Here is a 24,374-nt window from a genome sequence, read left to right on the forward strand (position 1 = left end):
AACACCAGCAGCCACCGGGGGGGCAAAAACTGACATTAACCCCCGATGGCCTGAAAGGAAAAAAGGTTATATATAAGGATCCAGATCTGACATTGCTCCAAAAATGGATTGTGACAACATTGTGTATTTAAAATACTGCAATTAATTTATCCAGTTTCCTTGAACAGGTGTATGGCGAGTACTTCCTTGTTGGGTTCTGGTTGCTTTTCAGCTGTTGCTGATGGTCTTTACTGGTTCTTCTTCATTAGCTACTGTCTCGGAGTTTCACTTTGGTTTTCTTTTGGGTTTTATGCTGCTAGCTTAATATTTACTGTTGTACTTGACTCTACATCGTCCGTATCACCAGACACCAGCCATCCTGTGACATCAGTCTGGGAAGGGCTCTAGAAAGCACTCCTCCCTTTCGGGAGTGGGTGAAGAGTATCCTGGCACTTTAGGACTTGCCAAAGGGTGTGTGTGCACACGTTGCGGATTCTGCTGCGGAATTTTCTGCGCGGATTTTGCAAAATCCGCAGGTCAAAAGATCTGTGGTTTAACCTGCAGTTTTCCCCTGCGGTTTGACACCTGTACAATGGAGCAGGTGTAAAACCGCTGCGGATTCCGCACAAAGAAGTGACATGCTGCAGATTTAAAACCGCAGCAAATCCGCGCGGAAAAATCCACAGCATGTGCACTGCGGTTTTCATTTTCCACTGAAAATAAAGGTACTGTACACCACAGCAGAAACTGCTGCAGATCCGCAGGGCCAAATCCGCTGCAGATCCGCAGTAGAATCCGCAACGTGTGCACACACCCTAACAGTTGTGGCTTGCGTAAATTACATCTGTGACTGCGGTTTTGCTGGTCCGAAGCGAGTCGCTACAGAGTAGCTATTCCTTCGCACAGCACTGTGATCTCCTGCTGTAATATCTCTATATTTCCCCCCCCCCTGCCCAGGAGATGTGATATCAGACCATGTTCCTGCACAGTCAAACACGGCCATTACACAGTACACAGCAGTGGCACATTTATAAGATTATATCAGCACAGGAACATTTTATTTAAACACATCAAATTATGGCATTTATTATTCTTCAAAGATCTATTGATTCAAATGTTGATTAAAATGAACTTTGTTCATGGGGAAAGCCCTTTAACCACTTATATTCTTATCAGAATAGCATCTGTTTCACAGTATCACGAAGAGTAGATATGTCACCACTGAAATCTCATCTCATCTCATTGTAGCATGACACACACAACGTTTCACTAGCACGGCTAATCAAGAGATGGGAATGTCGAGTGGAACGGAGATTTGCATATCTCCTGTCCAATGGTCACCGATTACTGACCAACCTGGCATATGGACCAGAGTTCTTCAAATTATTGACCCATCTCTACTTAGCATCGCTATGTGCATACAAACTGCCACCTGAGGAACTGAGTGTGAATAAGATAAAGATACGATATACAGGTGAATTTTTAGTTGCCTATTTCTGGCCTTTGAATGTGCTTTTTATGATCCTTTAAGAGGATGTTTAGTTCTGGTTATTTCCATATTAAGAGGTAAGCAGCACCAATGACATTGCACCCCCACATACTGTATCTAATGAGTAGGACACAACACCTTCTGATTGTGCAAATGTCCAGTGTCCCAGTGATTTGTGAGGACCCTGTGTCATCGGCACGGCTTATCCCCTGATGAGGAACTGAATGGCAACAAAATAACCCACTTAAAGTGCACCTGTCACCTGTTTTGGCCGCTAGAAGAGGCGACTGCTGTCTTTCAGGGTTTATCTACAGCATTCTATAGTGCTGTAGATAAGCCCCCAGTCCGACCTGCAAGATAAGAAAAATAGGTTTTATTATACTCACCCGGGGGGGGGGGCGATCCGGTACCATGGGTGTCGCAGGTCCGGGTCCTCCCATCTTCTTGCCACGCCATCCTCCTGCTTGCTTCACCGCTCCCGACATCGCACTTCTGCACAGGCTTACTTCTCTGCCCTGTTGAGCAAAGTATTGCAGTGCGCAGGCGCTTGGCCTCTGGCCTTTCCGGCACCTGCGCACTGCAGTACTTTGCTCTGTTCTCAACAGGGCAGAGAATTACTCCTGCGCAGAAGTGCAATGCTGGGAGCAAGGAACCAAGCAGGAGGGCGGCGTGGAAGAAGATGGGAGATGTTGGAACCGAACCTACGACACCCATCGGACTGGACGGCATTGGACCGCCCCCCCGGGTGAGTATAATAAAATTTATTTTTCTTATACGTCAGGTCAGACCGGGGGCTTATCTACAGCATTATAGAATGCTGTAGATAAGCCCTGAGAGGCAGTGACCGCAGCTTATAGCAGCCAAAACAGGTGACAGGTTTCCTTTAATCAAAAAGCAAAAAAACTTTCAAACAAACAGTAGTGACATAAAAACAGTTGATTACCATTGGTCCAGGGGGCCCCATCATTCCGGGATGACCCTTGAAAAAAAAAAAGCCAATAAACTATGAATGTTTGACAGTAATACATAATTTAAAATAGCTATTTAATTTTAGGAGGCAGAAAATTAATACATAAAATAATATGTAAAGGTATTTTCCCAAAAGTTCAAGTTACCTCCTACCGACTTGCTGATATCTGGGTGTCAGATTGTTGGGATCTCTAGCAACTCTCAGAGAACAGGGCTTTGTACAGCATCGCGTGGAATTGATCGGAGGTGTGCATGCTTGGATTCCACTGTCATTGGTACTACAGGAGAATGAGTAGCATCTCTGCTCCATTCAAGGGATTTTGGGAAAACCCTTTTAAGAAGCCTATTCTCAGTGACCATTTTGTTGAGTTTTATAACATTCCAGAACAATTTGTATACATTTGAAACCGCTCACATAGTCTAAGGGCTTATACTGTATATGGGTATATTTGGGGTTCACATAATCTGTCATACATGACTATGCATTTCAAACAGGCTTCTGAAAATCTACATTCAAATGAAATAATAGAATATTTAGAGCCAACCCTTCATTTGTGTTTTCAACCACATACTCTCCTTTGTTGCAGGAGTGTGGGGAGAGTGAGAGAGGAACACTTGTAGGGAAAAATGGAACTAGCAGATTAAGACCATTCGGAGCTGGCACATTCTGCCAGTTTAAAAATGTAGCAAAATTGAAAAAAATATGAAAAACATATGGTCTCTTCTGTAAAAATATGTTGCTCTTAATTTAAGGTATGTGCACACTTTAAGTATATGTTGAAAACATTTTTGCATCAAAAACATGACCTTTGGCAGGAAAAAGCAGTGAATAAAAACCCTGCATTTTTGCCTAATTTTTGTGTCCATTTTTGTGTTATTTGAATATTTTTTCCTAGTCATTGTAATGGTCTAAAAACTCTACAAAAATGCTGCAGAATGGACAACCTGCAGATTTCAAACTGCTTAAATTTGAAAAAAAAAAAAAAAAAAGCAATGTGTGCAAGGCATTTCAGAATGCTCAGTCATAATTAGCTGAATTTTTCACATAAAAAACACAAGGAAAAATTGCTGTAAAAAAAATCACATCTGCACATACACTTAGTTTAACCTTATAGTGCAGAAGTACATTTTCAACTTCCTGACCAGGCAAAATTTTGCAAATCTGATTCATCACTTTATGTGGTAATAACTTTGCAATGCTTCTAGATATCCAAATAATTCTGAGGGTATTTATTTTTTCACAACAGTTTGTACCTTATGTTGGGGGTCAATTTAGGTCGACATGATTTGCATTTGTTTATGAAAATAGTTGAAATTTGATGAAAATGTTCTAAAAATTTTCAATTTCAAAATTTGTATTTCTTTTTCCTTTAAACAGATAGTCATGCCCAAGCTCTGACTGGTCCAAAAGGCAGCAGGTGAATTCCTCAGTAGACATCTATATTGGAGTAGGGAGTAGGACCCATACCTTCCTTTATAGGCAGTAGCTGACATAATACACTTGATTCACTATGTACAGATAATGGCGGCATCTCATTATTCATTTAACTAACTTCTTAGTATGTTATTGTATAGAATGAGAGGTGATAGGTAAATTTGAGAAAGTGGGTAATGTACTGTTTGCATGTAGCTGGACAGTGGGCCTCCAACGTCAAAGACTGGAGTGCCAATGGCCCTCCATTATCAGACACTGGTCAATACCATACAAAACATGTAAACGTATGGTACACTACTTGTTCCACCCCTTCCCAATCATTATTTTTCTCCCTTGTAAGATAACATTTATACTCACCTCCGATTCCAGGGTTGTTGGTCACCCAGGGATCTCTTTTGGATAAAGACATTTGGAGTTCTTGTATGTGGCGCACCCAGGAGAACGGTTGCCACAGTGACCTTGCCTCCCTCTAAGGAAGGGTGATGTCATGCCTGCAAGCAGTGAAACTGTCTCTTTATGAGGTAGTTCCAGCACACAACACAGTTCCTACTCCAGGCCAGCAGGGGGAGCTCTAAACCCAACTGCTAAGGAGCTGCTCTCTGTGGTCAGGATTTGGAAGTTAGTCAGAGTGTGGACAGGGAAGAAGGAGGACATGGGAGAGAGAAGCTGAGTGGATTGGAACTATAGCAGAGCTCATCCCCAAGCTGAAGCGCAGAGACCAGACGCCGGAGTCCGAGGTTGTGTGGATACTAAAGGTCCCACAGCAGAAACCAGAGGAATAGTGTCACGATTTGACTTGACCCTGTGTGACACAACCTGAAGGTCGGTCGATCGCTAAAACAACCAAGACAGACAAGGGGACACCAGGGACACAATTACAACGGTGGGCCCTGCAAATAGGGAACGGTGAAATGGACACCTCCTGCACTCTCCTGAGGCTGTGTCCCTGAACTCTCCTCACATACCCTATACAGGTTCTTTCAACCTGTCGCCATCCAGGATACCTCAGTCCCTCCCTTGCCCTGCACCTATCCCTTACTAGGGAACTGGCTAGTGCGGACAGTGGTCCCACTGCTGTACTAATAAAACACCAAGGAAAATAACAGACAGGGAGAAACAAACAACACTTAGCTTCCTCTGCAGTCATGCACTGGACCGCAGAGTAAGGCAGCCAAACACATTTTCCAGCAGGAAAACCACTGCTCCAGATCTGCTGGAAACACCACTGCTCAAGATAGCTGGTCTCTTCAGAACTGTTGGCTTCCAAATGATCTGTATTACCAACAGTGATCTGGAGCATCTGATGACCTTTTATAGGAAGGAGGGAGGGTGGTCACCACCTGCTGGCTAATTAAACATGTAGGAACACCAGTGGCCACTGGGGGGGGGAACCCAGCAGCAGACTCACTAAACTTGTAGTAACATCAGCAGCCACCGGTGGCAAAAACCTATATTAACCCCCGAGGGCCGGAAAGAAAGGTTTATATAAGAGAATCCAGACTCTGACACAGATCCAAAAATGGATCGTGACAAATAGAGGCTGCAAATGCTCTGTTCCCAACTGAGAATCAACGACACAGTAGCAGCGTGTGAGCTAGAGACGCCATTAAGGGCAGTTCATGAAGGAGGCTGCAGCTATCTGTCATGCGAGTGGAGTTCTAAGTAACAGACAGAAAGAGGAACTTGTGTGGAGTTCAGAACCACAAGTACTTCAGAATAGCACTAGAAAAGGAGACCTCACAACCCACCTACACAGAGAGATTCCCAAATTGCTTCCAGGCTGATCAACTCCTGTTACATCTGTAATCTGAATTCTGGACTGTACCTACAAAGCACAGTAAGAGGTAAAAGAACCTGGACTCTGTTGTGTCCTTTGAATTCTTCCTGCATCACCTTCTCAGCTCTGCTACATACCTTGCTCCACACTACATCACCATCCATCTGTCAACATCGCTCTCATCTGCCCTGGGACTCAGCTCTGCCTGTGGAGAGCTATTCCTTCTCTGCTGCATCACACCATCTGTCCCAGGGGATCTACACTGCAGCGTTGGTCCCTTCTGACCAGACACCACACACCACAAAATTGGAAGCTTATGCCAATCAATGTTTTTAAAAAAATCTTTATTAAACACATTAAAATGCATTCAATTAATTTCAGTGGAGATATATGTTACAAAAAGTACACTATTCAAAAAGGACAATACATGTTCCAAAGATAGTACCAAAATAACAAATAATTTTCTGGATGCCCAATCACAGAATAATCCTCACTACATCACACAGATTATACCAGTGTTTTTTTTTTTTTTTAAATCCAAAAGGACTTGAAAGATATGCGCCTATCAAGGGATATAAAACAACCTCATACATATATAACTAAAGTTAGTAGTTTGGTGAATAGGTGTCACCTGAAGGTTATATCCACAAAGAATGCCTAAACCAGGCTAAATAATCATAATACTGGCTCACATATAAACAATGGGGCTCACAGATTAATTTCAGTGAACAGAGATGAAATAAGTAGCAATTATGCTTATTAGACGGATACAAAATGAATATTAGGCTATAGTGTGTCAGCTAATTAAAAGGCCACCAATAGGAGTATGTAAGTAGCAAAATTCAAATAGCCTCATATATATATACCCAAAGTTAGTGGGTGTCACCTGAAAGTTAAATCCACAATAGATAATTTATAATGGGCTAACTGCCTGAGTCAGGCTAAATAATCCTAATACTGGCTCACATGTTAATAGCAATGGCTCAAAGAGGACAATCAGCAAACCAAAAAATAGTATAGGGCAATTTTGCTTATTTTTGACTGGTACAAAATAAATATTAAGTGCATCTGCTAGATAAAATGGTCACTAATAAGAGAGCTTACAGATAGCAAAGGCTCAAAAAATGAGGTAATAAACCATAAAAAGGTACGGCATTAGGGCGTATTACAAATGTTAAATTGCATGGTGCATCTAATTATAACTGCCCATAGTAAAAAGACTAGAAACAATCATTAAAGTGCCTCAAAGATGTATCTGCCTAATAGAGGGAATCCAAAGTGAATAAATATTTTGGAGACATGTTACCTGATGAGCAGTGCTGTGCCCCGACGCGCGTTTCGCGTACTTGCTTCTTCCTGGGGGCTGTAGTTGTAAAAAGTGTGCCTATGCCGCTTTTTATAGTGTGTTTAATCAGTGGTGGCAGCGGTAGGAAGCGGCACTAGCAGTGACAGACCCGGACGTGGCGTCACATGACTCCAGGCCACTCCCTCACCCGATGCGTCAAAGCAAGAGACTGAGCTGGAGGCATGGTGAGGATGCGTCACCACGGCAACACACAGCCAGAAGTCAGAAACGAGCGCACACCGCAGCAGAAGATCTCAATGAAGGAAACACATATAAGCATGGGTGTCCATGTCAAGTGTATATATTGCTAAGACCTGCAGCACTACTCAGGAAATAAAGTGCATAAGTGATCAAGGCTTTGCCTAAACATAATACTGAATATATATTATTGCGCACAACAGATATGTCACTGATATGTGCCCAATACTTTTATATACATACAAAGTTATCACAAGAGAGATATGTGACATGTAAACACATGTATAAACTATATATAGTGCTACAAAAAGCGCTTTATAAAAAATAAAAATTAACAAATATGTTTTGTGCACAGAAAGTAGCGCTATTGAGTATAAAGTGCAAATTAGTGCAGAGATATAGTGCAAATGACATAATATATGCCCATTATATTTATAAAAGTAAAAAAATTATATATACATAAGACAACACCACATATAATAATATATAGTTCAGAATGGAGCTGTTCCAAAGGTAGTTTCCAATATATGCCACCGATAGTAGAATATAAGAACTCGAAAACTGACACTAAAGAAGAATATTGTTAAAAACATATTAAAACACAAAAGTAAGCAATAAAAAATTAAAATTACAGAAAGGAGGCAAAACTCAGTACTTCGTTCAATCCATTGGGTTGAACAGAATTCACTTTTGAAATCCAGCGAGCCTCTAGTTGTGCTAATATCTTTTTCCAATTTCCACCCCTTTGATCAACATAAACTTTGTCAATGCCTGTTACCATTAATAATTTAGCATCACATTTATGTACTGCTCTAAAGTGCCTTGGAATCGGCTTCAGAGAGGACACATCTTCGACATCCTTAGCATTAATAATGTCCCTGTAATGCTCTCTCACTCTGTTCTTAAATGGTTTCGAAGTCAAACCCACATAGATTTTAGTACAGGGACACACAGCATAATATGACACCTGTCGTATTGCAAGTGATATGCTGTGTAATAGAGAACACTTTTTTTCCATCACTCGATTTGAATGTAGATGCACGAGCAATGTTAGGGCAAGAGATACAATTCTTGCATGGGAAACAACCCCATTTTTGTCTCTTTAAGCCAAAGGCCTTCTCTATATTGGGTCCAGCATAGTAACTATGCACCATTAGATCTTTCAAATTGCTTCATCTCCTATAAGTTACTGAGGGCTCCTTTGGCAAATATTTAGTTAGTGTTTGATCTACTTGTAATATAGGCCAATATTTTCTCAATGCTTCCCTCATTTCTGACCATTTCTCTGTATAATTTGCGATGAATCTCACCTTATGTTCATTGCCAGTCTTTGGCCTGGGTTTTAATAGACTTGTCCATTCCATTTGGGTTGCTTTATTGCGTCCCCTCTTAATACTGCGTTTTGAATATCCTCTTTCTTCAAATCTTGCTGAAAGTTTATCAGCCTGTTCATGAAAGAATACATCATTTGAACATATTCTCCTAATCCTTTAGAACTGACCAGTGGGTATCCCATTAATAAGTGATCTCGGATGCGAGGATGTCGAATGAAGTAACGAGTTTACAGCTGTCTTTTCTGAAGACATTCGTTTCCAAGAAACCATCATTTCCTTTCATAATCTGTATGTAAAGGAAATCAATTAAAGTTTTATACTTACATGTGAGTTTGACATTCATATGATTATCATTCAAGATTGTCTCTAAATTCTTTAGTTATGAGTCGCCATCTTGATATTTTTCCAACACATCTTTGAGAGACCCATTGCATTCATTGAGAAGGTCCTGCTCTGGGTTCGTTATATTGACGATATTTTGTTGATTTGGCAGGGCACGGAACAGGACCTTCTCGCCTTCCTAGAGATCTTGAATGATAATCATATGAATATAATAATCTTTCAGCAAGATTTGAAGAAAGAGGATATTCAAAACGCAGTATTAAGAGGGGACGAAATAAAGCAACCCAAATAGAACGGACAAGTCTATTGAAATCCAGGCCAAAGACTGGCAATGAACAAAAGGTGAGATTCATCGCAAATTATACAGAGAAATGGTCAGAAATGAGGGAAGTATTGAGAAAATATTGGCCTATATTACAAGTAGATCAAACACTAACTAAATATTTGCCAAAGGAGCCCTCAGTAACTTATAGGAGATGAAGCAATTTGAAAGATCTACTGGTGCATAGTTACTATGCTGGACCCAATATAGAGAAGGCCTTTGGCTTAAAGAGACAAAAATGGGGTTGTTTCCCATGCAAGAATTGTATCTCTTGCCCTAACATTGCTCGTGCATCTACATTCAAATCGAGTGATGGAAAAAAAGTTTTCTCTATTACACAGCATATCACTTGCAATACGACAGGTGTCATATTAGGCTGTGTGTCCCTGTACTAAAATCTATGTGGGTTTGACTTCGAAACCATTTAAGAACAGAGTGAGAGGGCATTACAGGGACATTATTAATGCTAAGGATGTCGAAGATGTGTCCTCTCTGAAGCCGATTCCAAGACACTTTAGAGCAGTACATGAATGTGATGCTAAATTATTAATGGTAACAGGCATTGACAAAGTTTATGTTGATCAAAGGGGTGGAAATTGGAAAAAGAGATTAGCACAACTAGAGGCTCGCTGGATTTCAAAAGTGAATTCTGTTCAACCCAATGGATTGAACGAAGTACTGAGTTTTGCCCCCTTTCTGTAATTTTAATTTATTTTTTTGTTATGTCGTTCTTTATTGCTTACTTTTGTGTTTTTAATAAGTTTTTAACAATATTCTTTAGTGTCAGTTTTCGAGTTCTTATATTAAGTGATATGATGTCTCTACTATCGGTGGCATATATTGGAAACTACCTTTGGAACAGCTCCATTCTGAACTATATATTATTATTATTATATGTGGTGTTGTCTTATGTATATATAACTTTTTTATTTTTATAAATATAATGGTCATATTATGTCATTTGCACTATATCTCTGCACTAATTTGCACTTTATACTTAATAGCGCTATTATCTGTGCCCAAAATTATATTTGTTTACATATATTTTTTATAAAGCGCTTTTTGTAGCACTATATATAGTTTATACATGTGTTTACATGTCACATATCTCTCTTGTGATAACTTTGTATGTATAAAAATGTATTGGGCACATATCAGTGACATATGTTGTGCACAAAAATACAGGGGTTGGACAAAATAATGGAAACACCTAACGTTTTGGCATCATAATCTTCAAACATGTTATAAGCATGCAAACCGTGACATATGGTAATGTTTTGTAGTTGATTATTTGTGTTATATGATATGTGTATGCAAATTAACTGTTTTGCAGAATTGTTAGAACATTGATGAGAACCTGATACCAATGGCAGACCTCTCGGATTTTCAAAGAGGCCAAATTGTTGGTGCTCGTATGGCAGGCGCTAGTGTAACAAAGTGCCCGAATGCTTGGCGTGTCAAGAGGTACTGTCTCCAAAGTAATGACTGCGTTTGAAAGAGAAGGAAAAACGTCCGCAGCAAAGCACAGATCCGGCCGAAAGTCGCCGTTGACTGAGAGAGACCGTCGGACTCTAAAGCGAATTGGGAGCGAGGATCGCAAGACCACGGCTCCAAAAATCACTGCAGAGCTCAATGAACACCTACAGAACACAGTTTCCATGAAAACTGTTCGCCAGGAGCTGCATAAATCTTGATTCCACGGAAGAGCTGCAATTAGAAAACCTCTGCTCTCAATGACAAATGTTTCCAAGCGTTTAGAGTGGTGTAGAAACCTCCAGAATTGGTCCCTCGAGCAGTGGAAACATGTGATATTCTCAGACAAATAATCATTTACCCTATTTCCGACCTCCGGCCGAGAGTACGTTTGGAGACAGCCAAAAGAAGCATTCCATCCAGACTGCCATCTCCCAACCGTAAAACATGGCGAGGTTCTGTGATGATCTGGGGTGCTATTTCGTGGAGATCCGCCGGGCCAATGATATCCCTTCATGGAAGAATTAACAGCCGCGATTATTTAGGCATTTTGGGTGACCAAGTGCATCCTATGGTTCAAGCACTGTTCCCGGAGGGGAACGCCATCTTTCAGGATGATAATGCACCAATTCATACAGCTAGAATCGTTAAAGCATGGCACGAGGAACATTGTAATGAAGTTGAGCATCTCATCTGGCCCCCACAATCCCCAGACCTCAACATTATTGAGCATTTATGGTCGATTTTAGAGATTCAAGTTAGACGTTGATTTCCGCCGCCATTGTCGCTCAAAGAACTGGAGGGTGTTTTAACTGAAGAATGGGCTGCAATTCCTTTGGAAACAATTCACACCTTGTATGAATCCATACCTCGGAGAATTGAGGCTATAATCGCCGCAAAAGGTGGACCTACACCATATTAAACTAACTTTTGTTGATGTCTCCAGGTGTTTCCATTATTTTGTCCAACCCCTGTATATACTAAGTATTATGTTTAGACAAAGCCTTGATCACTTATGCACTTTATTTCCTGAGTAGTGTTGCAGGTCTTAGCAATATACACACTTGACATGGACACCCATGCTTGTGTTTCCTTCATTGAGATCTTCTGCTGCGGTGTGCGCTCGTTTCTGACTTCCGGCTGTGTGTTGCTGCGGTGACACGTCCTCACCATGCCTCCAGCTCAGTCTCCTGCTTTGACTCGCCGGGTGGGGGAGTGGCCTGGAGTCATGTGACGCCGATTGGTGGTGATGTCACGTCCGGGTCTGTCACTGCGAGCGCCGCTTCCTACCGCTGCCACCACTGATTAAACACGCTATAACAAGCGGCATAGGCACACTTTTTACAACTACAGCCTCCAGGAAGACGCAAGTACGCGAAACACGCGTCGGGGCACAGCACTGTTCATCAGGTAACATGTCTCCAAAATATTTATTCACTTTGGATTCCCTCTATTAGGCGGATACATCTTTGAGGCACTTTAATGATTGTTTCTAGTCTTTTTACTATGGGCAGTTATAATTAGATGCACCATGCAATTTAACATTTGAAATAAGCCCTAATGCCGTACCTTTTTATGGTTTATTACCTCATTTTTTGAGCCTTTGCTATCTGTAAGCTCTCTTACTAGTCACCATTTTAACTAGTAGATGCACTTAATATTTATTTTGTACCAGTCAAAAATAAGCAAAATTGACCTATACTACTTTTTGGTTTGTTGATTGTCCTTTTTGAGCCATTGCAATTAACATGTGAGCCAGTATTAGGATTATTTAGCCTGACTCATGCAATTAACCCTTTATAAATTATCTATTGTGGATTTAACTTTCAGGTGACACCCACTAACTTTGGGTATATATGTATGAGACTATTTGAATTTTGCTATTTACATACTCCTATTGGTGGCCCTTTTAATTAGCTCACACACTCTATAGCCTAATATTCATTTTGTATCCGTCTAATAAGCATAATTGCTACTTATTTCATCTCGGTTCACTGAAATTAATCTGTGAGCCCCATTGTTGATATGTGAGCCAGTATTATGATTATTTAGCCTGGTTTAGGCAGTCTTTGTGGATATAACCTTCAGGTGACACCTATTCACCAAACAACTAACTTTAGTTACATATGTATGAGGTTGTTTTATATCCCTTGATAGGCGCATATCTTTCAAGTCCTTTTTGGAGTTTTTAAAAAAAAACACTGTTGGTATAATCTGTGTGACGTAGTAAGGATTCATTATTCTGCGATTGGGCATCCACAAAATTATTTGTTATTTTGATATTATCTTTGGAACATGTATTGTCCTTTTTGAACAGTGTATTTTTGTGACGTACATCTCCACTGAAATTAATTGAATGTATTGTACTGTGTTTAATAAGGGTTTTTTTTTTTTTTTAAAACCTTGATTGGCATAAGCTTCCGATTTTCTGTTTTGGATATGTTGTTGTTACATCAGGTGCTAGTCTCAACCTTTCTAAGCAGTTTGCCCAACTAGAATAAAATAGTTACTTACTGATAACGGTATTTCTCGGAACCCATGACAACACCACCGAGAGAGGGGATCCACCCTTCAGGGACAGGAACCTACAGATAAAAAGGGTGGCACCTCTCCTCCGCCCCCAGTTGGTTACAGAGAATCAGAGGGTCTACAGGTTAGTTAAACAACAGAAATATATACAGTACATAACATTATAATATTGCTTATTATGATGAAGCACCGTCCCTAAACGAAAACACTCTACGAACAGTGAAACATGCTCACCACACACGTGAAGGGAGGGAGTAAGCGAGTTCTGTCATGGGTTCCGAGAAATACCGTTATCGGTAAGTAATTATGCTATTCTCTCTCACCCATGACAGCACCACCAAGAGAATTAGAGAGACTGGTAGCTTAGGGAGGGACCACAGCCTGAAGGACCCTTCTACCGAAGGTCAAGTCAGACATAGAGGCTACAGTAGATCTAATCGTTAGTGTCTGAAAGAGGTTGAAAGTGATGACCAGGTGGCCGCCTTACAGATCTGTTCTATTGATATCTCAGATCTCTCAGCCCATGAGGTTGCCATTGCTCTTGTGGAATGGGCTCTCAACCCTTCCGGTATGGTATTCCCGCTAAATGAATAGGCCAGGGCAATCGCCTCCCTTATCCACCTTGCCAGGGTACTTTTGGACGCTTTGAGTCCCTTCCTGGGCCCCTGGAAACACAAAGAGAGCCTTCCTTCCTACACCCTTCGGTGGCCTCGAAGTACTGAGCTAGGCATCTCTTCACATATAGGGTGTGAAATCTCTCCTCTCCCCTATTCCTAGGATTTGGGCAGAAGGAAGGACTACCTCTTGGGACCTATGAAAGTGTGATGCCACTTTAGGTAGATAGGCTGGGTCAGGTTTTAAGATGACTATCATCTAGAATTTTTGTAAATAGTGGCACTGCTGAGCTTGAATATCGCTCACTCTGAGCTGATGTTAGCGCCACCAGAAGCACAGTTTTTAATGACAAGATTCTTAGGGGTGCTGACTGAATAGGCTCAAACGGGGAACTTGTTAGTGCGGATAGTACAAGATTCAGGTCCCACGATGGTAACTTTCGGCTAACTATTGGACTAGACCTGCTTGCGGCCTTAATAAACTGTGCTATCCAAGGATTTCCTGCCAAATCATGGTTATAAAGGGCACCTAACGCCACTACTTGTACCTTTAATGTATTAATCGCCAGCCCCTGCTCTAGGCCTCTCTGTAGAAACTCAAGAATTTTATCACTCTGGATCCTTACCCCAGAGGTGGGCAGAAACTTTTTCCAAGTTTTCCCATAGGTTCTTATAGTAACCGGTTTCCTACTCTTTTGTAGTGTAGTAATTAGGTTCTCCAAGAACCCCCTTTCCCACAGCAGTGCCCTTTCAAATTCCATGCTGTTAAATGGAGGTTTGCTGCCCAAGGGTGTAACACTGGTTCCTGAGATAGTAGGTCTGGGAGATCCGGTAGGATTCAAGAGTCAGTGACCGAGAGCATTCTCAGCCAGGAGAACCAACCTCTTTTGAGCCAAAAGGGGGCCATTAATATCATTCTTGTACCGTCCTCCCTGACTTTCCTTATGACTGCCGGAATGAGGATGATCAGGGGAAAGGCATATGTCAGGTTTTGGGTCCATGGAAGCATAAAGGCGTCTAGGGCCTGAGGATTCCCCCTGGGGTCTAGGGAACAGAATGTTTCCACTTTTTTGCTTTTGAAGTCGGCAAACAGATCTACGTCTGGGGTTCCCCACATCTTTACAATCAGCCGAAAAATGGACTGCTTTAGGACCCATTCTCCCTGCTGCAATTGGGTGCGGCTCAGAGTCTGCTCTTTGGTTCTCTGTCCCCTGAATGTGTAATGCGGAGAGAGATAGTAGGTTTGCCTCTGCTAGACTGAGGATTTTGGAGGATGTGTCCATTAGGGCTCGGGACCTGGTTCCCCTCTGATGATTTATATAGGCCACCTTCACTTGGTTGTCCAAAAATATGTAGACATGATGAGGGTAGGAGGTAGGAGGGTAGGAAGTGTGCTAAGGTGTAGCCTACTGCCAAAAGTTCCTTTTTGGTTTGAAGAGGCTTGGGTCACCCTCACACCCAGGGCAGCGGGGTACTCTGTACCGGGCCGGTGTCAGGGGGATGTGTCACTGCAGCAGTGACCCGGTCCGTGGCCCTGGGCGCCCAATATCAATGGCGGTGATGTTAACAGTATAATTTATATGGATAGTTCGTGACGCCACCCGTGGTGTTTGGCAAGTAAGATGTTGAGCCAACGCTGCATGCAGATCCACTGAGACTGATGGTGTGGTGCAGCAAAGATGGTGTAGCTCCCCACAGGTGGAGCTGTAGTCCCAGGGCAGTGTAGGTGCAATGGATGAGGAGAGGCGCAGAATGGTATAGATGCTGGTACCCAGATGTAGCGGTGCCGAAGGTGTTAGCGGTGAATGAATGGAGGACACCAGGGCTTGCAGTTTCAAAGCTTTACTCACAGTTCGTGGTACCCACTGGTGCCTGCCTCCATGCCGTGTCCTCCGGGGTAGAGACTCAATCAACCTCCTGGGCAAGTCAGGGTTCTCCTCTCCAACACTCCGCCAACATGTGTCTTTCCTGAACGGCTCCTCTATTGCACCTTTAGTGTGAAGAGCTCCAGTACCATGGTTACTCTGGAGTTCCTCCTGTCAGATGTTCCTAACAACTCTACTTGTATGACAGACAGCTGTAGCCTGATCAGGGACCTCCTGGATCCCGGCTCTCTATCCATGTTGCTGTTGTGTCCAAGTCTTGGATGGGAGTAGTGCATTTACAGCCAACTACTCCACCGGTGTCTGCTGCAGAACCATAAGTGTCCATACAACCTCGGGAACCGGGCCCCGGCCTTGCGCTGAGAACCTATAGGCAGGGTTCCTCTTCCAACCCACAACTCCTCTCTGTTCTCCTACTCCTTCGTTCCGCGCTGTTCCTTCTCTCTCTTATGGAAGCTTAGGTTGCAGATCTACGTCCTTCTCCTTCTGTTCCTTTCCCGTGCCAGCTGGCTCAGATCACTGAGGCAACTGCAGCACTCCTTCCTCCCTCTCTCTCTCAGACCCGTCCTCAGTCTCTCCTGACTGACTGTCCTTCTCCCGCCTGACCTCCAGTCAGACTGACCTGTAATTCTAAACTTTCCCACTCTTTTATATGGATCTCAACTCCACCCACCTCCCAGCACATATCGTGTTACGAAGCAAGGAACCACCAGAGGTGCTCTGCTACCCTCTAAGCATGAGACGCAATGTGATCAGTGCTGAACTATCCTGTGTGTGGGATGCAGGTGTGGAGTGTGGAAAGGAGTTCCCAACTTACCTAGGCGGTGGGGCACCACACCTTAGAAGAAGGTGCAGTACCTCTGAGGCGACTGAGCCTCAGGGGGCGCTACAGGCTTCTAGTTCCTGACCTCCCCATTCCCCCTGAGCCACCTTGCTGTCCATGTGTGCTCCCCAACCCGTGAGACTGGCATCCGTGGTAATTATGTGTGCTATTTTTATCACCCAGGGGATCCCTTTGGAAAGGTTGTCATTTCCCCTCCAGGCTAGGAAATTAATAGATTTGGAATCCAGGGTTATGCGACCCTCTAAGTGGCCCCCTAATGCTAACTGGTTGGCTAACACATCCCATTGGAGATCTCTTGTATGTAGCTGCGCCCACTGGACCACCGGCAGGCAGGCGGAGCGAGACCCCAGCAGTGACATTGCTTTCCTTAGTGTCATGGAGGGGTTCTGTATTTGCTCTTGCCACTATCTGTGCAATTTTCTCTTTTTTTGCGGTCTTTGAGGTGGCACTCTTGCTTGTTTCAGTCTAGCATTAGCCCCAGGAACTCCTGTACTTTGCTGGGCTCCAACCTTGATTTCTTCAGGTTTAGAAGACAGCCGAGGTTCTGTAGAGTGTCCATCACCCTGTCCCTCTGTTCCCTGCATTTTTGAGCCGACTCGCTTGCTATTAAGTCATCCAAATATGGGGTTATTAATTTGTCCTGCTCCCTTAGGTGGGCCATCATTTCTGCCACTAGCTTTGTGAACACCCGTGGGGCTATAGATATTCCGAACAGCAAGACCCTGTATTGGAATTCCCTTATCTCGCCCTCTATAGAGACAGCTAGTCTGAGGTATTTTCGGGAGTCTTTGTGAATGGGGACATGATAGTACATGTCGCTGAGGTCTAATACCATCATGAAGCAGTTTGGGAACAGGATTTTGATGGTGGACTTGATTGACTCCATTTTGAATCTTTGATCTTTGACACATCCGTTTAGTTTCCTTAGATTTATGATAGTTCGGAAGGTGCCGTCCAGTTTGGTCGCTAGAAAAAGAGGGGAGTAGAATTCTTTGCCCATCTCCTGAAGGGGAACCTCCTGGAGGACTTTTTTTTTTTTTTTTTTTTTTACTAAGTTTAGGACTTCGTATTCTATAGTTTTTTGCTCTCGTGTTGAGGATCTTAGCGGAGTCACCACGTATTTTTGTGGTATTCTTAGGCTCGACTCAATCAGATTTAATATCCAAGGGCTGTTTGAGATTTTCCTCCAGGCTGGAAGGAATAGGGTTTATCTCCCCCACCCTTGGCAAACGGTCACTTAGAGGGCTTCTTGTCTTGGGAAGAGTTGCCAAAGATGAACCCTCTATCTCCTTCTTCCCTCTTCCCACTTCTCTTCCCTTGGTGGCCTTCTCTGAAAAAAACTTTTTGTTCCCAAAGGACCTCTTCAATGCTGCAGGCCCCAGGTTGGGAAACCCCTTTTTCTTATCCCATGCCTTCTGGAGGATATCATCTAGCGTCTCGCCAAATAGGAACTTCCCTTCACAGGGGATTGAGCACAGTTTCATTTTAGTTTGTAAGTCCCCTGGCCAGCATTTGAGCCATAATGTTCTTCGGGCTGCATTCGACAGTGCTGCCGCTTTTGATGATAACCGTACTGAGTCGGCCGATGAGTCCGCCAAGAAGGCCGCAGCTCTCATTATTGGGATAGATTCCAGAATCTTCTCTCTGTGTACCTTCCCTCAGGTGTTTCTCAAGTTGATCAACCCATACCATAAGGGTTCTGTAGGTACATGTTGCCGCTATGGCCAGCCTAAGATTTCCTCCTGCTGATTCCCAAGCCCCCTTGAGGAAAGTATCGGCCTTTTTATCTAAGGTGTTTTTAAGAGTACCCATGTCCTCAAAGGGGAGGGCAAACTTTTTTGAGGCCTTGGCAACAGCTACGTCGAGTTTCGGGGCCGTGTCCCAAGATGTGGACGCCTCTTCATCGAAGGGATATTTTCTATTAGGGGAAGGGGCCATGGAGTTTTTCCTGTCCGGCTGCTCCCAATCTTTTTTGATCAGGCCCTGTACATTGTCATTTAGTGGAAACACCCTGCGTTTCTTTTGGCCCAGTCCCCCCGATTATTATGTCCTGGACCGATCTATTAGGATGAGGGTCCAACACCCACCAGGGTAGACCTTACCACTTTTACCAGTGCGTCTACCTCCTCTAGGGGAAAACAATGACGCCCTCCCGTTTCCTCGTCTGAGGATGAGGAGCAGGTGTCCGAAGTATGTGAGATAATTTCCCCCGATGTTGATGAATCTGACTGGGAACCCACTACAGTGTCCTTCTTTTTTACTTTTCCACCTGTTTTAGGGATGTAAGGGCACTCTGACCTAAGAGCTGTAATCAGATCAGAGGTTCAGAGGTGAAATCTGGGGTTTCCTCACAAAGCACCTCTTGTATGCTTCGTAGAGATTCTTATCCCATGACACTGGTAAGGCTCTGCTACAAGTGGGGCATTCCCTGTTCTTCATTTTCCCCTTTTTCTTTCCCTAATAAGGGAAAAGAAGCCTATTACAATGGTGAACATTCTCGAAGATCACTCAGCAGATATGCGAGGTTGCAGGTACCGGTTCGGGAGGTGTAATCAAGTCCTGTATAGGCTGAGCCAAGGATGGTGACTTGCTCCTTGCAGCTGACCTGCTGTGCTGCGTAGAGTGGCTACTGGAACGGCCGTCACGCCTGTCCCGCTCCTTCTGCCAATGGTGGTGCTGCTGCTGCTCCTGTTGCTGGTTGCTGTCCCCCATTATGCATGGGATGCTTCCAGCCAGGAGCATTCTCAGCACTTCATATATGAATTTTCCGGCATGTGACGGCACATCCTCTCCTGCCGACCCGGGGACCTGGAAGTCGTCGTCCATTTCCGGGGCAGCAGCCATGTTGGTACACCTCTGTACCTGGCGCTGCCCACGCGTGTGTCCCGGGTCCCCGCCAGCCCCTGCCTCCTTTCCAGCTCGGCAGCTCCACCTTCCCCCCGGTCACCCGGCAGACCATATCGACCCCAGCAGTGGTGGCTTCAGGCACCGCACCTGCCGTGACAGGGGCCTCCCCGCTGTCAGTGCCCATACAGGTCAACCCCAGATTCAGGTACGCTTCATCTGTAGGTCACCCGTCAGGGACCGGAACCCAGCTGGGGCAGAGGAGAGGTGCCACCCTTTTTATCTGTAGGTCCAGTCCCTGAAGGGCGGATCCCCTCTCTTGGTGGTGCTGTCATGGGTGAGAGAGAAACTTATTTTTTGTTATATACAGTATCACTTGCTGAAATAGGTGTGATAGAGCGGGACATGAAGAGTGAGATGCTGGTATAGAAGTTATCAAAACAGAGGTGACAACCCTAATCCAGCAGTGGGCACACCGATTTCCCACACAATTTTACCAATCACACCTAAATTAGGGATTGAATCTGGCATCCCTCTTGTAAACCTTAAATCTGTGGTTATATACTGTGCCACCTTTGCATAGCTTATTCATTGATTCCTTACTGTGTCCTCTTAGGCCTCTTTCACACATCAGTTTTTCGCCGTCAGGCGTGATCAGGCTATTTTTACTAAAACCGGATCCGGTGAAATGCAATGTCGGATCCGGTTTTCCCCCATTGACTTGCATTAGCGCCGGATGGCCATGCGGTTCGTCCGGATCCGGCAATGTGTCTCAATCCGGCGTCTGGAAAAAACGGCAACTGTAACGTTTTTTGTCTCCGGTGAAAAAGCCGGACCTACCGGATCTGGCGCTTCCGGCTTTTTCACACAATGAAAGTCTATGAGCGCCGCAATGCGCCGGATCAGGCCAAAGCCGGATCCGGTGGCCGGATCCGTTTTTTTTGGTCTGAGCATGCTCAGTAGCCCTGCCCACAGCAAATATATATAAAACCATGACAGTGGGACCCTCAGCCACAGTCAACATGCCAGCCAAAAGAGGAGCCAGCCGCAGGAGAAGGCAGGAGACTACTGCACCACCCCAAATGGAGCCAAGTGACCATGCCGAACAAGCGGAGGGGAGTCCACCAGCAGATGACAGACGGTAATTATCACATCCCCCATTCCTCCAAACTAGGGCCATTGAATATCAATATATTAATTGGCCCTTTGTTTCTCTTTATTCACCAGCAGAAGCCGCCCTACAGAAGCAGCAGCACCAGCAGCAACAGGAGTGGAGTCTGGCCAGCAGCAGGACACCAGATCTTCTTCTGGGAGCCCTCCCTCGCATCGTCAGCGTTTAACGGTAAGTTTTTATTTCCAAAATCCATCATCTCTGGAATATATGTCTATAAATTGGCTTTTATGTCAAAACAGGAATCACAAGCTGAAGAGGATCTCCCAGAAGAACGAAGGGGTGGACAGATACCTGGAGTGGGCTCGCAATTGGTAAGTTTCCTGCATCAAATGCAGAAACACAACATCAGACTACACACAACACATAGAAATCAATGTAGTGCAGACATCACACAGCAAACACCACATATGCCTACATCCAAGCATATAATTTTATTTTTTCTTTTCTAGTCTTCCCAATCTGGTGCTCGGCTAAGAGGTCCTTGCAGTGCCTCCCAGGGTCGTCAGCGACAGCGACGCGGCGGTCACCAGCGTGTAAGTATAATATTTTTGCTTAGGGTTTTTTTCCCCTTTTTATTTCATTTCTTTAGTGTGAAGGCTAATTTTTTTTTTCTCTTTTTCTTTAACAGCCTTCACAGCGTGCTCCCGACTCTGATGGTGAGGAGGGGGGGATTGATGTGGACCACCTCATCGATCAGGTCAGAGAAAGGGAGCCGCTATGGAATATGGCCGACCGCCGCCATGCTGATCTTATTATTACCCGATGGCTCTGGGAGGAAATCTGTTCGCTCCTTGTGGACCGCTGGGAGGACCTCGATGCTCGGGGCCAGATTCAACAGCGTAAGTATATACAGTTCAGGTTGCTTGATGTAAACCAGGGTTTCCCGAACTCCAGTCCTCATGGTCCCCATGGGTAATGTTTTCAGGATTTCCTTTTGAGCAGCACTATGGAAATCCTGAAAACATGACCCATGGGGGGCATGAGCACTGGATTTTGGGAAACACTGATGTTGTATACCAACCACTTTGTGCTTTCTCGTTTCAGGTGAGAGAACTGTGAAGCGGTGGCAGTCTGTGAGGGATCGTTTCAAGAAGGAGTTCAACAAAGAGATGCGGGTCCCGAGTGGATCTGGAGGATGCAGGAGCAAGTACAAGTACGCACGAGCCCTGTCGTTCCTCCGGGAAACAATGATCACCAGAAGGTAAATATGAAACATCCCATAAAAAAAAAAATGTTGACATGTGTAATTTTTTTCAGCCAGGGCCAATGCCATGTCACTATATTAATTGTTATTCCACAGCACGGTGACCAGCACTCGGGAGCCTGCATGGTTGGACCCTTCTGAGGCAATCCCTGAGGAGACCGCCACCGAGAGACACTTCGACCACCCTGGCCCATCAGCACCTTCCCAGCCTTCCCTCACATTTGATCCATCTCTCCGATCCACCAGCGCAGGAGCATCGTGGCCGCCTACATTACATGAATCGACTGGTGAGGAGATCGCTTTCCCTTTACCCCACCCTTCTGCCGCTGCCACCTCTAGTACACCTGCGGGTACTGGGTGGCAGCGGCAGAGGGGTCAGGAAAAGAGCTATGCACCAGAGTTCTTGCATCTGAATGCATCTTTCCAGAACTGTCTCAAAGTCTTGTCAGAGCAAATCTCCGCAGGCTTTCAGCAGATCAACTCCGCCAATCTGGAGTTGAAGACACTTCTGCAAACCTTGCATTCAGAAGCAAGATCTTCGCCAAACCACACCCTTTTCAGGTCTGTTGTGGAGCGCATGGAAACGCTCTCTCCTAGCCAGCAGATGCATGTAATGCATTCGTGCCACGGTGCTCTACTGCAGGTTACCTCCCAACCTCCTCCTCCCACCACAGTAGTTCCTCCACCTGCACCACCTCCAGCCACTGTCCCTCCTCCCCCTCCTATTACATACCAGCCACTTCCCCAGTACCAGCCACCTCTCCAGTACCAGCAGCCCCCCCCAGTACCAGCCATCTCCCCACTTCCAGCAACCTGCCCCGTACCAAACACCTTCCCCGTACCACTTCTCAACCACATCTGCTACTCCAGTCCCTGCTCAACCCTCCAATCTACCACCTGTTCTGCCTCCCACATGTCCACCCATTCTATTGTTTTTTCCACACCTTCACCTCTAACTGTTCCTTCCCCACCACGATCCCAGTCCTCTCTCCACACTCTGTTGCGAAGTGTCCCGCAGCCCCTCCAGCAGTATTCTCATCCCACACTACACAAATTTATAAATGTGTGTCTTAAAATAAAAATGACCAATTTTCTGGTTTGAAAGCTTTATTAAAAAAGTTTCTTGAAATTTCCAAACATTTTATGAAAAAAAAAATGTTTTCAATAAAAGTTAAATTATTGTTTTACACTGGTTGTCTGTCATTTTTTTCTGCAGCGAAATATGGTATAACAAAAGGTAAAATACAGGGTAGAGAAAAGGTAAAAAGGTATACAAAACCAGATACATAACTGTGGGTAAAAGGTTAAGAAATTTTACCTTTTGGCCACAGTTGTGTACCTGGTTGTGTTTTAGGCAAAGTATTAAAACTTTTACAAAAAGTTGTGCATCTTGTTCGGGATTTCCTAACAATGTACACAACTTTTGTGAAAAGGTGAAATACTTTGCCTAAAACACAACCAGGTACACAACTGTGGACAAAAGGTAAAAACTGTTAAACCACGACAAGATAGACAACTTTTGGTTGGCAAAGGTATACTGTTGGTACAGAAGGTACACAACTTAGGTTAAGGGCAGAAATGTATCAAACTCTGTCATCCTGCCAGTCTATTCTTCCTTGAGGTGACAAAGTATTGTGCAAAATTGTCCCTCATTCGTGAAACCGTCACAGAACTTCTATTGGTAATGTTCTGGTAATCTTGCAAGGTGGTTTCTTCAGAGGTGTCCTCAATGGAAATGGGTTCCTTGCACATAACAAAATTGTGCAGGATCCCGCAAGCTTTGATCACCTCGTCCACAGTTCCAGTCTTGAGGTTGATCGCAGTCAATAGGACACGCCATTTGGCTGTCAGAATACCAAAGGCGCATTCCACCTGTCACGCTCACGCCTTGGCTGAATGGCGTGAGCCGGTGGGTTGTGGCCCCACTGTGCCACAAACCAGGCTACCCTGGAAGGGGCGTGACTACGACAGCTACCTCGGTCTTCACTGGAGCCTCTGATGGTGAGGTCAGGCTTGTGCGGCAGGTAGCTGTCGGGTGCCACTCCAGGGTGGTGTCTGGCTGTGGCTGCTGATCCCACTCGGAGACAAGTCACTTGAACAGGTGTGACTAACAGGCAGTCTGAGACACTGGGCAAGCGGGCATGGCTTGGAGACACTGGGCAAGCGGGCACGGCTTGGAGACACAGGACAGGCGGGCACGGCTTGGAGACACAGGACAGGTAGGTGACGACTTGAGACACAGGGCAAGCAGGAGTGGTATATGAGAGAACAGGTTTGGACCTGTTCTCACAGGAGGTGCAGGTAGGCGGAGCGGCAGGAGCGCGGAGTAGGCAGAGCGGCAGGAGCGCGGAGTAGGCAGAGCGGCAGGAGCGCGGAGTAGGCAGAGCGGCAGGAGCGCGGAGTAGGCGGAGCGCGGAGTAGGCAGAGCGGCAGGAGCACGGAGCAGGCAGAGCGGCAGGAGCGCGGAACAGGCAGAGCGGCAGGAGCACGGAGCAGGCAGAGCAGCAGGAGCGCGGAGCAGGCAGAGCGGCTAGGGAGCCGAGCACAGATAGAGCTGCAAGGGTGCAGATGCACAGACAGGGAGGACTGTTGTGAGTTCATTTTCCCCTTCACCACTGA

General features: G+C 44.8%; 1 protein-coding gene across 4 annotated transcripts in view; it reads right to left on the reverse strand.

The window, feature by feature from the left end:
- The window catches only part of COL15A1 (collagen type XV alpha 1 chain), a 1,161,047-nt gene that overhangs the window by 347,268 nt on the left and 789,405 nt on the right, over positions 1 to 24,374 (reverse strand). For all 4 annotated transcript variants that reach the window (XM_073587711.1, XM_073587710.1, XM_073587708.1 and 1 more), the window contains one exon: positions 2,412 to 2,447. In XM_073587711.1, coding sequence (XP_073443812.1) covers positions 2,412 to 2,447 — 36 coding nt within the window. The remainder of the gene's footprint in view (positions 1 to 2,411; positions 2,448 to 24,374) is intronic.

The sequence above is a fragment of the Dendrobates tinctorius genome, unplaced genomic scaffold (assembly GCF_039654945.1).
Source record: "Dendrobates tinctorius isolate UK_male_01 unplaced genomic scaffold, ASM3965494v1 ptg000102l, whole genome shotgun sequence".
Taxonomy (NCBI): Eukaryota; Metazoa; Chordata; class Amphibia; order Anura; family Dendrobatidae; genus Dendrobates; species Dendrobates tinctorius.